General features: G+C 48.2%; 1 protein-coding gene across 1 annotated transcript in view; it reads right to left on the bottom strand.

Moving 5' to 3' along the window:
- Positions 1 to 13,338, bottom strand: part of RTN4R (reticulon 4 receptor) — a 159,124-nt gene extending 145,786 nt beyond the window's left edge. Inside the window, exon 1 of the mRNA XM_063144086.1 lies at positions 13,101 to 13,338. Within this exon, the coding sequence (XP_063000156.1) occupies positions 13,101 to 13,122 (22 nt within the window). The 5' untranslated portion in view covers positions 13,123 to 13,338. The remainder of the gene's footprint in view (positions 1 to 13,100) is intronic.
- Between the last annotated feature and the right edge of the window lie 242 nt (positions 13,339 to 13,580).

Genomic DNA, 13,580 nt, shown 5'->3' with positions numbered 1-13,580 from the left:
CTGGCTGGGGAAAGATGTGGCACATGGACTCCCCCCTAAGTGAGAGTATGGGGAGGAGAAAGATAGAATTAGAGATTACAAGCTCCATCCAACTGGGAGTGAGATGTAAGCATCCATGTTGCATTATTTAACTGCCCTAACTTGTCATAGAATCATAGAATAGCAGAGTTGGAAGGGACCTACAAGGCCATCGAGTCCAACCCCCTGCTCAATGCAGGAATCCACCCTAAAGCATCCCGACAGATGCTTGTCCAGCTGCCTCTTGAATGCCTCTAGTGTGGGAGAGCCCACAACCTCCCTAGGTAACTGATTCCATTGTCGTACTGCTCTAACAGTCAGGAAGTTTTTCCTGATGTCCAGCCGGAATCTGGCTTCCTTTAACTTGAGCCCGTTATTCTGTGTCCTGCACTCTGGGAGGATCGAGAAGAGATCCTGGCCCTCCTCTGTGGGACAACCTTTTAAGTATTTGAAGAGTGCTATCATGTCTCCCCTCAATCTTCTCTTCTCCAGGCTAAACATGCCCAGTTCTTTCAGTCTCTCTTCATAGGGCTTTGTTTCTAGACCTCTGATCATCCTGGTTGCCCTCTTCTGAACACGCTCCAGCTTGTCTGCATCCTTCTTGAATTGTGGAGCCCAGAACTGGACACAATACTCTAGATGAGGCCTAACCAGGGCCGAATAAAGAGGAACCAGTACCTCACATGATTTGGAAGCTATACTTCTATTAATGCAGCCCAAAATAGCATTTGCCTTTCTTGCAGCCATATCGCACTGTTGGCTCATATTCAGCTTGTGATCTACAACAATTCCAAGATCTTTCTCGTTTGTAGTATTGCTGAGCCAAGTGTCCCCCATCTTGTAACTGTGCATTTGGTTTCCATTCCCTAAATGTAGAACTTGGCATTTATCCCTATTAAATTTCATTCTGTTGTTTTCAGCCCAGCACTCCAGCCTATCAAGATCACTTTGAAGTTTGTTTCTGTCTTCCAGGGTATTATCTATCCCACCCAATTTTGTGTCATCTGCAAATTTGATAAGCGTTCCCTGCACCTCCTCGTCCAAATCATTAATAAATGATTTGTCATCATTCTTCCTCAGACATTTCCCCTCCACTTCATTCTCCTTCATTCCTTTCTTTTCTCTCTCTCTCTCTGTCTCTCTCATTCTTTTCTTTTATCTCTTTCTTTCTTTTTTCCTTGCTAATTTCTGGGGAAGGACTGATGATAAGCCAGGCTGTACCAAGGTGAAAGGGAGGGTGACATGGAAGTAGAGGACACCCCCATCACAGGTGTCACGGGTAATAGCGGACTGGTTACTGCACCCTTTGGCCTAGTTGTGGTGTTGGTGTATGACTCGTAATGAAGATGATCAAACAAGCATGTATAATGGCATGGCAGTGAAGGCAGCAAACTGCCAACTCCATCGCTTCCTCAAGTACTCCAAGGTTTGCTTTCATCAAGCCCAGTGAATCCAATACTAGAACCCTCAGAGGCCCACTGCGATGAGTTTGCAAGACACTTTGAAGATAAAATCGCTCACCTTCATGATGACTTGAACACTGCTATTGATGCAGTGTCTGTTGAGGTTTCCAGTGCATTGTCTTATCCCATTTTATAGGAGGAATTTCAGTTTTTGGACAAGATGCAGGGAGTGGTGAATGCATCATTCTGTGATGGTGCAGTCCCTACTGACTTGAAGGAGACCATGGTATCACCACTCCTGAAAAAATTACCCCTCGATCCAAAGATCTATCCTAACAATCACAAATACCTCATTCCTGAGTGAGGTGTTCAAGAACGGGGTTGCCTCTCAGCTGCAGGCACTATTGAATGAAAATTGATTATCTGGATCCATTCCAGTCTGTGTTCAGAGTCTGTTTTGGGATGGAATTGGCCTTGGTTACCCTGATGGAGATGACCTTCTTTGGGAGAGTGTGAGCCTGTTACTTCTTCTCAATCTCTCAATGGCCTTAGCTAGACCTAAGGTTTATCCAGGGATTGTCCTGGGGTCATACCTGTTCATGTAAATGACACACAGGGGATCCCGGGAGCAGGCAGGGACGACCCCGGGATGATCCGGAATAAACCTTAGGTCTAGCTAAGGCCAATGGCTTTTGATACCGTTGACCACAGTATCCTCCTACATAAAAACAAGTGCCTGATGCTGGATCAGACCAAGGGTCAATTTAATCCAGCACTCTGTTCACACAGTGGCCAACCAGCTATTGACCAGGTACCAACAAAGCAGGATAACTGGTGCACACAGGCTTACTGCCTCAGATACTGGAGGTAGCACGTAAACATCAGGGCTAGTAGCCATCGATAGCCTTCTCCTCCAGGACTGCCTCTGTGAATTGGGGTTGGAGGCACTTGTGGGGTCAGTTCCAGAGAACAGCATTTGGGTGACTGTACCTCAGCTCCATGGCAGTTGAACTGTGGGGTGTCACAGGAAACCATCCTGTCTCCAATGTTATATAATATTTATATGAAGCTGCTGGAGCAGTCATCAGGAGATTTGGGGCAAGGTGTCACCAGTATGCTGAAGCCACCCACCTCTGCTTCTCTTTGCCATCTGAGTTGGGAGAGGCCGTGCACATTCTGAACTGGTGCCTGGATGCAGTTATGGCTTGGATGAGGTTCAATAAACTGAAGCTGAATCCCGATAAGATGGAGACCTTATGGGTTGGCAGTTCCCAGATCTGGGCATTCCAATGTAGCAGAATCACCATAGACCAGGCCCTCTCTTTTGTAGAACATATGTGTAATTTCCTTTAAAATGTAATATAGAGAATTGCCTAGAAGGTGCTCTTAATGCATGGGCATGTTCATATTTATTTATGTATTTATTTATTTCATTTATATACCACCCCATAGCCAAAGCTCTCTGGGCGGTTTACAAATATGGGAGATGGTTCTCCTTCATTGTATCATTGGGGAGGGAAAGAGAGTTGTGTTGTGTATCAACTCCTCTCTAGCTCTCTCTGCACCCCTGAAAGTTCATCAGGATGTGCACTCTGCCACTGGGGTTGGTGTGCATAAATATCTCACATGTATCCTCTACAATACACAGTGTATACCCTTGAATTCAGAAAAAAAGAGATACAAAATTTGGGGACAAGGCAATAACATATTAATATCCTAAACACTTCCAAGTGTAGCTTCATTCATAGATTACTTGGATGTACAAGTGTTCACAAGTGTTCAATGAGGAGGCGGAGGAGAAGAAGAAGAAGAAGAAGAAGAAGAAGAAGAAGAAGAAGAAGAAGAAGAAGAAGAAGAAGAAGAAGACTATTCACACTGGTCAAATACTGAAACATAGCACAATTCCTTCAATTTCATTGTTCAAATTTTTAATTTGAGCATTTCAATTTCCAATGTTGACTTCACATTTTATTGTGAATTGTTAACTCAGAATGCTTTTAAAACTATAGCAATAGAAATGTGTATTGCCTCCAGTTGGAATAATATAATTGCATCATCAGTGAGTGACTGGTCTAAGACAGTTTGGACAACTGCGTCAGGAACAAATCCAACATATTATAGACAAGCACAATAAAGGATATGCACTGACAAGTTCATTCAAAGATGGATTTTAGTTTACTTGTCTTACTATATACCATTGCATGTCATACATCAAACACGTGCCAAATACTAATACTATTGCATGGAAGATATCAAACGCTATCAAATATCAAATACTGAAATCAAACGTCACAGAATATCAATCACAAGTATCAAACTTCTGGTAAATGTTTGTCAGCTACCTGGAAACGGATGTCAAAAATATTTCACATCAAAATTCACAAAGGAGCATTTTTGGAAGGAAACTCATTTCAGCTCTACTTATCATTTATAGAGCCTATTTTGAGTGTTCAAAGCACGGGACGCACATTATTTCAGTAGCCTATCCAGCAGTATCTATCTAAGATAAGCCAGTATTTTATCTTGCTCTAGCGATAGTACAATATTGAGATTGCATTAAGAAGCTTGGATAGGGCATATAAATGCCTAAAAGAACTTGTCTGAGGAATGATTGCATGCACAAAATGTTACAGTGCCATCGGTGAGATTTCTGTCATGAATCACACATCAACACCCATAACCTATACTGAAATTACAAAAGTTATGGAATTACAAAGGTTATAAAAATGATTGCATTTCCCCTTTACATCAAAGGTTTTGAACCTTGGTTCCACCTCAAGTCCCAATCTGGCCCTGTGGGTTTCCCCAGATGGCCACACCAAATCCCCTTGGCTCCTCCCCCTTTACACTGACTGCCAATCACGTGGCAGTTTTCTAGCTCTTCACATTTTTTCCCATTCCAAAGGGTTGAAATGCTTCCCCTAAGGCTTCATTACTAGCAGTAAGAGCTTTAAGCTAAAAGAGGTGGGTCAGTTTTGTACTTTGACTCCACCCCCTTTGCCATTCACCCTGCTCACCACTGGAATGTGGACCCTAAGAGCTCCTACGCACCTGTTTTAAATAGTGAGAAAATCATCATGTCCAGGGCAAAAGAACATGTAATAGGGGCTACAAATGGGACACAAATATGCATGATATCTGACCAAGCACAGAAAAGTTGTGTCGCATGCGGATCAGCACATCCAGTGCTCTAAAACAAACAAACACACACACACACACACACACACACACACACACACACCCTTGCTCAGCAACTAGCTTTGCCATAAAGCAAATTTGATGATAACAGAATAATGAATGATGGGCCAGGGTTCCATTCATCATCATCATCATCTTCACAACAACAGGCAAATTACTTCTATCCTGCCTTCCAATCCTAAAAAAAACCTCCACTATATTACAAGGCTGCTCATAATATTTAAAATATGCAATGCAACAAAATCCATGGCAATGTTCAATGTATTAGCAGAGGCTTTAGATACAATTTATTTATTTATTTATTTTATTATATTTATATCCCACCTCTTTTTTTCTTCCAGTGAACTCAAGGCGGCGCACATAATCCTCCTCCTCTCCATATTGAGCCCTCTAAGGTTGATTAGGGTGAGAAACTGTGACTGGCTCAAAGTCCCCCAGTGAGCTCCCATGGCTGAGTGGGGAGTAGAACCCGGATCTCCTGGCTCTCAGTCCAACACTCTCACCACTACACCACAACTGGCTTTAGGTAAAATACAGCAACACATGAAGCAGCAAAATGTGTATAGCCTTTACACAGGAAGTGCCTTATACTGAGTCAGACCCATGGTCCATCTAGGTCAGCATTATTTACACTGACTGGCAGCACCTCCCTGGGGTTTCAAGATCCCGGGGGTCGAACCTGGAATGCATGGCCTCTACCACTGGCTACGGCCCTTTCCCAGGTCAAGCACATCCTTAAACAGTAACATCCTGACCAGGCACCAAAACAGGCAGGGAGGGAGCCAAGTAATTCTCCAGGAACAACCGCTTCCAAATATTACATATTACTTATTAATTTTCTAGACATAATATACCACCCTCTCAACCTAGTCCTCCAGGCAGTTTACAAATGCCATGCTACAAACTAAACAGACACAATAAAACCAGCAGTAATAAAACAATACCCACAGCAGAAAACTAAGCACTTGTGGTTGTAAAATTAGGGTGATCAGGGGTCTGGAAACAAAGCTCTATGAGGAGAGACAGAAAGAAACCAGACAGAAAGAACTGGGAAAGAAGTGAGGGGAGACATCACAGCACTCTTCAAAGACTTGAAAGGTTGTTACACAGAGGAGGGTCAGGATCTCTTCTCCATCATCCCAGAGTGCAGGACATGGAATAATGGGAAGCCAGATTCCATCTGGACATCAGGAAAAACTTCCTGACTGTTAGAGCAGTATGACAATGGAACCAGTGACCTAGGGAGGTTGTGGGCTGTCCCACACAAGAGGCCTTCAAGAGGCAGCTGGACAGCCATCTGTCTGGTATACTTTGAGATGGATTCCTGCATTCAGCAGGGGGTTGGACTCGATGGCCTTATAGGCCCCATCCAACTCTACAATTCTATTATTCTTCCAAAACCTTGACAACACCACTGAAAAGGGCCAAGCCCCACTGTGACAGAGATAATACTCAGCTGCAATCTTCTTTTCCCTTTGGTTAAGGGTGGAATTTGGTGGCAAAATGGCACTACTCGGTGGGCCAAGTTGCGCAAAGGTTTGCCAGTTGCCAATTCAGTGAAACTGTCCTCCTAATTTCTCTGCCCACAAATGGGGTGGAGAATTGTGAGAGGCCATTTGCACACAGCTCTAATTAAAACAGCTTCTAACAACATTCCTGCACTGAGCAGGGGGTTGGACTTGATGGCCTTATAGGCCCCTCCAACTCTACCATTCTATGGTTCTATGATTCTGTGAACAGAAGGCCTATTTAAAAGAGAAAGAACTTAACTTTAGAGCAGAAACCCATCCTAGAAGGGATGAGGCAGGCCTCCCTAGGGAAGGTATTCCCAAGTCTCGGAACAAACACAGAGACACGAGGCAGAACGTCTTTCTCTTTCTGGTGAGAAAGAGTGAGGTGCCGGACGACTGGAGGAGGGCTAACGTTGTCCCTATCTTCAAAAAGGGCAAAAAGGAGGAACCTGGGAACTACAGACCAGTCAGCCTGACATCCATCCCTGGGAAAATTCTGGAGCAGATTATAAAGAAGTCAATCTGTAAACACCTTGAAATCAATGCAGTGATTACTAGAAGCCAACATGGATTTGTCAGGAACAAATCCTGTCAGACTAATTTGATCTCATTTTTTGATAGGATAACCTCCCTTGTGGACTGTGGGAATGCTGTGGATGTCATATATCTTGACTTCAGCAAAGCTTTTGACAAAGTACTGATTAACAAACTAGCTAAAAGTGGGCTAGATGGAACAACTATTAGGTGGATCCACAGTTGGCTACAGAATCGGACTCAAAGAGTACTTATCAATGGAACCTTCTCAAACTGGGGAGAGGCAACGAGTGGGGTGCCGCAGGGCTCAGTCCTGGGCCCAGTGCTCTTCAACATTTTTATTAATGATTTGGACGAGGAGGTGCAGGGAACGCTGATCAAATTTGCAGATGACACCAAATTGGGTGGGATAGCTAATACCCTGGAAGACAGAAACAAACTTCAAAGTGATCTTGATAGGCTGGAGTGCTGGGCTGAAAACAACAGAATGAAATTTAATAGGGATAAATGCCAAGTTCTACATTTAGGGAATAGAAACCAAATGCACAGTTACAAGATGGGGGACACTTGGCTCAGCAATACTACAAATGAGAAAGATCTTGGAATTGTTGTAGATCACAAGCTGAATATGAGCCAACAGTGCGATATGGCTGCAAGAAAGGCAAATGCTATTTTGGGCTGCATTAATAGAAGTATAGCTTCCAAATCACGTGAGGTACTGGTTCCTCTCTATTCGGCCCTGGTTAGGCCTCATTTAGAGTATTGCGTCCAGTTCTGGGCTCCACAATTCAAGAAGGACGCAGACAAGCTGGAGCGTGTTCAGAAGAGGGCAACCAGGATGATCAGAGGTCTAGAAACAAAGCCCTATGAAGAGAGACTGAAAGAACTGGGTATGTTTAGCCTGGAGAAGAGAAGATTGAGGGGAGACATGATAGCACTCTTCAAATACTTAAAAGGTTGTCACACAGAGGAGGGCCAGGATCTCTTCTCGATTCTCCCAGAGTGCAGGACACGGAATAACGGGCTCAAGTTAAAGGAAGCCAGATTCCGGCTGGACATCAGGAAAAACTTCCTGACTGTTAGAGCAGTGCGACAGTGGAATCAGCTACCTAGGGAGGTTGTGGGCTCTCCCACACTAGAGGCATTCAAGAGGCAGCTGGACAACCATCTGTCAGGGATGCTTTAGGGTGGATTCCTGCATTGAGCAGGGGGTTGGACTCGATGGCCTTGTAGGCCCCTTCCAACTCTGCTATTCTATGATTCTATGATTCTATGATTCTGGTGCATATTTTCCATTTAATTCCAGACCTGGTTTAAGGTAGGCCACGGAATGTCAATTATTTACTGGTGTACACCCAAAACAGAAGCATTTAACACAGAAGTCCAAAGTAAAGTTCCCACCCAATTCAGACTAAAGCAAATTTTAAAGCCAAGTGGGGATTCTTATTCAGACAAAAATGTTTTCGGAATTTCAAGAAAAGTAAAACAATATCCACAATTGAATGAAGCTGCTATGCTACAGCCTTAAAACTAGTTTAATGTCCACTCCCTCTTTCCAGTGAACCCTGGGAATTGTTCTAGGAGACAAGATTAGGGAATTACTAGCTGAAAATTTGCAGCATCCTCCATAAACTAGAATCCCCAAAATTATTATTTATATGTATGGCTGGGGGAGGGGGGAGAGCAGGGGACGACAACCATTAAATGCATTTATGGTTTGGATGCAGATTGGTTAGCAATCCAACCATCCAGCCATCCCTAATCCAAGGTGTAAATGGAACCCAACCTGCTAAATTCCTGCCCTCTGGTCTAACTAATCTTCAAGCAAAGCTTTGCAGAGGAAATCACCTCTTCCAAAACCTTGCAAGGAACCTGAGCCCACCTAATTCTTCAGGATTTAACCAAACAATTTGTGATTTCTTTTTCTTTTTCCCATGCGGGCCCACAGTATTTTCCCCAGTGGGGGAATGGGATGTGAATTGGGAATAGATAGGAATCTGGTGGGACAGGCACCTGCCCTCCAGGGAGGGGGCAGCCCTCCATCACTTTTGGAGGGGAATCGTTTTGTCTTTTGCCACACCTTGTGTCCTCTGCATGAAAGGTGCAGGAGAGAACATTTGTGTGTATCAGTTCTGCACCAAGGAAAGCTAGATTCTGTAGCCTGTTCGGCTAGGCTCATTTAAGCACATATGAAGTACTATTCTTCTCATTCCACATAATCCATTCTATAATGTTTACTACTTTGCATAATTCATTTAGGCTGCAAACATATACCCACTGACGTCAGACTTTCTTCTGAGTAGACCAGCCCAAAGTGGCACTGATAGTTTCTGCTACTCATTGGAGGAAGGCAGTGAGATTTCACCAGCCATTCCCCACACTCAAACATATCTTTGCAGCAATGAGGACTAGAAAGTTGCTTGAGGTTTCTTCTTTGATTTTGTTTTAATGAAGGCCGAGGTTCTCGGGACAATGTATTGTGCACCCAATGCCAATTCTTTGCCTGAATTTCATGCTCTTGTAGAATTGAGGTATACACATACCGCCCTGTTTATGTTTCATCTTCAGAGGTGGTCTCAAAACAAGGCCAAGCGGAGCCTTTGAAACCCAAAATGAGTCTGCTCAGGTCAGTTTAGGAGGCCCTTTGATGTGTCAGGCCAACATACGAAGCACAATCCATCGGAATGCATGAAAGGGAGTTCGGGAACTGCCGGCATGTAACCACCTGGCTTCCTCTGCAGTGACTTACATCCCTGCTTGCAAACCTGTTTGATGGTTTGGTTACCCCTGGTTCTTTGGGGCTAGGGTTGATGCTTCTTTAGCTGCTACTGCTGGTGTTGTGTGCTCTTTCTAAAGGCCGACTGGGCGTTTCTCTTGCAATGGAAAGGTGTGCTATAAATGTAACTGACCAATACACTTTCCATTGTTGCATGGGTCATCCTATCCAGGTTCTTTGCCTTTCATTCAGTTTGAAGATTTATACCCTGACTTTTGGTCCAATGTTCCGCAGGACGGCTTACAGCAGATTGCAAGAGCACAAAGCAAATCCACCGACTCCCAACACAGCCTCCGAAGCAGTTTCTCTCACTTCTGCAGCCCCAGGCAGTTGGAGGTGAAGGGGGGAAGCTAGGCTCCCTGCAGCAGCTCCTCCTCTGGCCAGTGGAGGGGCCAAGCTGGCCTCCCCCTTGGCATGGCGTCCTTTCCGGAAGGTGACAATCGCCACCTTCTAGTCCCCGCTACGTCTCCAGCTAGCTGGTGGACCGTACATCCCTTCAGCTCCGCAGTCCCATGACAACAAGTGCAACTGGTGGCTCCAAGGACTTCAGGTCCCAGGATTTGTGGCTTACCAACCCCCCCCCCACACACACACACACATACATCCTGCTCTCACTGATAGGGAATATTTTCACAAGCCAGGGGCTTCTGTCAAATCTCCCGTACGTTGGTCTCTCGATTGAACATGAAACCAGCGCCTCCGTTGGCGAGCCGGTGCGTCTGACTTCTCCTCTGCATTCCTCTCATCCACATGTCGCTCCAAGCCCTTTCAAGCCACTTCTGTTAAAAGCAACCAAGGAGAGGAGAGACCCAGGCAGGATGGGATGGTTTTTACAGGCCTCTCCAGGGTCAGCATAAAACATTTTTGGGAGTTTAGGGTGAAAAACTCGAAGAGCTTTGCACACTCCCTTTAGGGTGTGCTTCAGCGCAAGCCCCGTTCAAATGAACTCTGCTGCTGTTGTTGAAGCGAACAATTGTCCCATTTGTTTCAATGGAGCTTTCAGAGGAGAACTTCCCAATGGATTATGCCCTGTGGATCAGAGCTCTCTTAATGGCATCCAAAATCCATCACTTGAGCTGGCCTCCTCCCCCTGCCTCACAGCAGTGCTGCCTCTGGAGCTATCTGATCCCATTCAACATGACTATTTAATTTAAACACACACACACACACCCTGAAACGGATCTCATTTTCCTTCATCTGGCAACACCACAGAGTTCTTCCAAAGCCAGCAGCAGCCATCCATGCTGATTACACCCAGGGCTCCATTACATGGTGGAATGAAAGCAATTCCTAACCTACACAACATGATTTGTTCACTTTGCATGCATCCCCTCCCCTTAAACCATAATCCAGTTTAGCGCCTTTGATCGAAGCACATTTAAAGGAAGCTGAGCCAAGGAACAATTCATTAATGACGCTTTGGATCAGCACCACTCACTCCTCCCCCAGTGACCCCTCCTCTGCCTCCTTTCCCACCCCTTGCTCAGCACCATGACACTGTAGAACAGGACCTCTTCCCATCTGCAGTTCCCACTTGAAAGGGAAGAAGGTGAGTTACAGGCTTGGGTCTTCTTTTCTCACCCACCTGCATCCATTCTTCTTCTTCCACCGAAGAGTCTTGTTGCATTTCAAGGGTGCAGATATTTCATTGCCAACTGCTAGAATTGTGCTGCAAGTCATATGTTAACAGTAAAATAACTGTGACCAGCAGAATTCTTCTCAGGGGTGTGAAATACTCTAGGGGTGAAACCCCACCCCACTCCTTCACCCCTTTAAAAAGCCTTGTTGAATCAAATTGGTCTCGCTCAGATCCCACAGCTGGAATGTCTTATTGTCCTACAGGGGAGTCATTGGAGAACAAGCGTTGGAGATCTTTGGCAGAATCTTTGGCTTGCAGTACAGGTTGCTCCTCTTTGGGGGAGGGGTAATGCTACTAAAGAATACCTGAGATACAGATGCTCCACACACACACACCTTTCCAGATGATCCACCCACCCACCCCATCATCCAGTTCCCCAGTTCAGTTTTCAGCCTAGCAGCTCTGTGCCCTCAGCTGCCTACCAAGGATCAAAGTCATTTTCTAACTGGCACCTCAAACCTGGTCCCCAGTGCTCGGAGCAGAGTGAATGGGTGGGGCTAGGAGAATCCTGGCCCCTCCCCCTCTGCCATCCCTCCCACTAAGATGGACCAGGTCTTCTGCACAATTGAGAATTGTGGCTGTTCATCAGACACAGACAGGAGGAGATAAAGATCCCTCCCTCCCTCCTTTCCTCTCCTTCCCCCCCCCCAGGCCCCCTAATTGACTACCCTGGGCCCGCCGCACAAGAGACACAGGTGCGCGTCCATCAGAGAGAGACCTCTTGCTTCCAACGTCCTGGACGCGGGGCTCGTGAGAGGACCACCTGCCTGCCTCTTTCCACTTTGGACCGGCAGGAGCCCCGCTGCAGACACCTGCTGGAGCCGTAGCGCTCCGAGGCCTCTGGGGGGCGCTCTTGTGAAACCCAGGAAGGTACCGGCGGGGGCTTCCGTGGGCAAACCCGGCCCAGCCAAAAGCGCGCGCCTTCAAGGTGGACGGCGGGGCGGCGGGGGGGGGGGGCGTTCCTCGCCCTCCTCAACTGGCTGCCCAAGAACACGGACCATCCACGCCTCCCAAGCTAGGGCGGTTCGCGGGTGGGTCGGTGCGTGAGGGCCTCCCTAGAAGTCGTCACCTTCAGGAGTTTCCAGCTGAAGGGGTCACAAACGGAGGGGCTGAAAAAATAAAGAGCCTTCCCCAGCGCCAACCATCGTTTCCAAACCGTCTCCCCTCCTCACGATTCCTCTTCTGTCGACCTATTAATATCGGGGTAATCAGCCTTCGCCATAAAAGTGCGCCCCCTCCCGCCTCCCCCCGCTCTTTATCCGGCTTGGGGTCGAGTTTAAGAAGCTGGAGTTGGGGTATTTTTGCCAAGGTGTAACCTCCACCTCACTTTCCCCGGCAAAACCGCCCCTCTCCGCAACGGCAAAAAAATAAAATAAAAATGGGGGGGTAGGGAAGAAAGAGACGACTCCCCCACCACCACCACCATCTGAAACCAGGCGCAACTCTCCGTATGTTCCACACATATCTTCCAAACGTGCAAACGTACAACCGGCTTCCACACACACAGAGTCCAATACCGGCGGAACTCTGCGCCAAGGGAAAGGTCCTTCAAGGGCGGGGTCCGTCCCGCGAGCCCCCCCCCCCCGCCGCCGCCGCCCCGACACGCAGACACGCGCAACCCTCCGTCGCTCTCCCCCCACCCTCCAAAAATGTTAAGAGGTGATGCAAAGATGCTTTTCTCTCCTCTTTTTCCTACGGCTGGGGGTCGCCGCCGCCAATCGCCTCAGACCGATCCAGATGTCAAGTTTGGCATCTTTCGATTCTCTGCACACCCGGAACGCGCGCGCACCCCACCCCGGCGCCCGGCGCGCGCTACCAGTGGCTGCTGCCTGGCCCCCGGTCGCCTTAATCCGCGGCAGCCCAAGTTGCAACCTGGGAACTTCTCTGCGCCGCGCCGGAGGACCCCGCGAGCAGCAGCAGACGCGCTCCCTCGCCGCCGCCGCCGCCGCCGCCCCCCCCCCCGCCAACCTGGCCCCCTCCGCCCGTCCCTCCGTCCCCGCCGCTTCCCCGCCGCCACCTACCTTCAGCGCTCGCCCTCTTCATTTTAGGGGCTCGGGAAAGGCACGTCTCGGAGGGCAACGGGGCAACAATCCTTCCCAAATGGGGCGCAGGGGCGGCGCGGCGCGGCGCAGCCTCATGCAAACTTCCACCCGAGCGCGGGGACCGGGCGGCGGCGGCGGCGGCTGCTGCTGCTGCTGCTGCTGCTGCCTCTGGCGGCGGCGACGCAGATGCCCGCCTCGCTCATCGGGCGACCGAGGCGCAGCAGTCCCGCGGCCGGAGCCAGCATCCAGGCAGGGCGGCGGGCGGCGGAGACGGCGAGCTCTCCCTGCCCGCTGCTGCTGCTGCTGCTGCTGCGGCGCACGCCGGCGGGCAGGCAGGCAGGCAGGCCCCGATCCCGGCCGCGGCGTCGTGGTCCCCGCCGCCGCCGTCCACGCCCGCCTTGGCCCCGTCGGTTGCGCTCCGCGCGCGGGAGCCGCTGCCTTCCTTCGGGGAGCGGCGGC

This window comes from Elgaria multicarinata, chromosome 18, assembly GCF_023053635.1.
Source record: "Elgaria multicarinata webbii isolate HBS135686 ecotype San Diego chromosome 18, rElgMul1.1.pri, whole genome shotgun sequence".
NCBI lineage: Eukaryota > Metazoa > Chordata > Lepidosauria > Squamata > Anguidae > Elgaria > Elgaria multicarinata.
The sequence above is the reverse complement of the archived record's forward strand: the minus strand, read 5'-3'. Positions and strand labels throughout refer to the sequence as shown.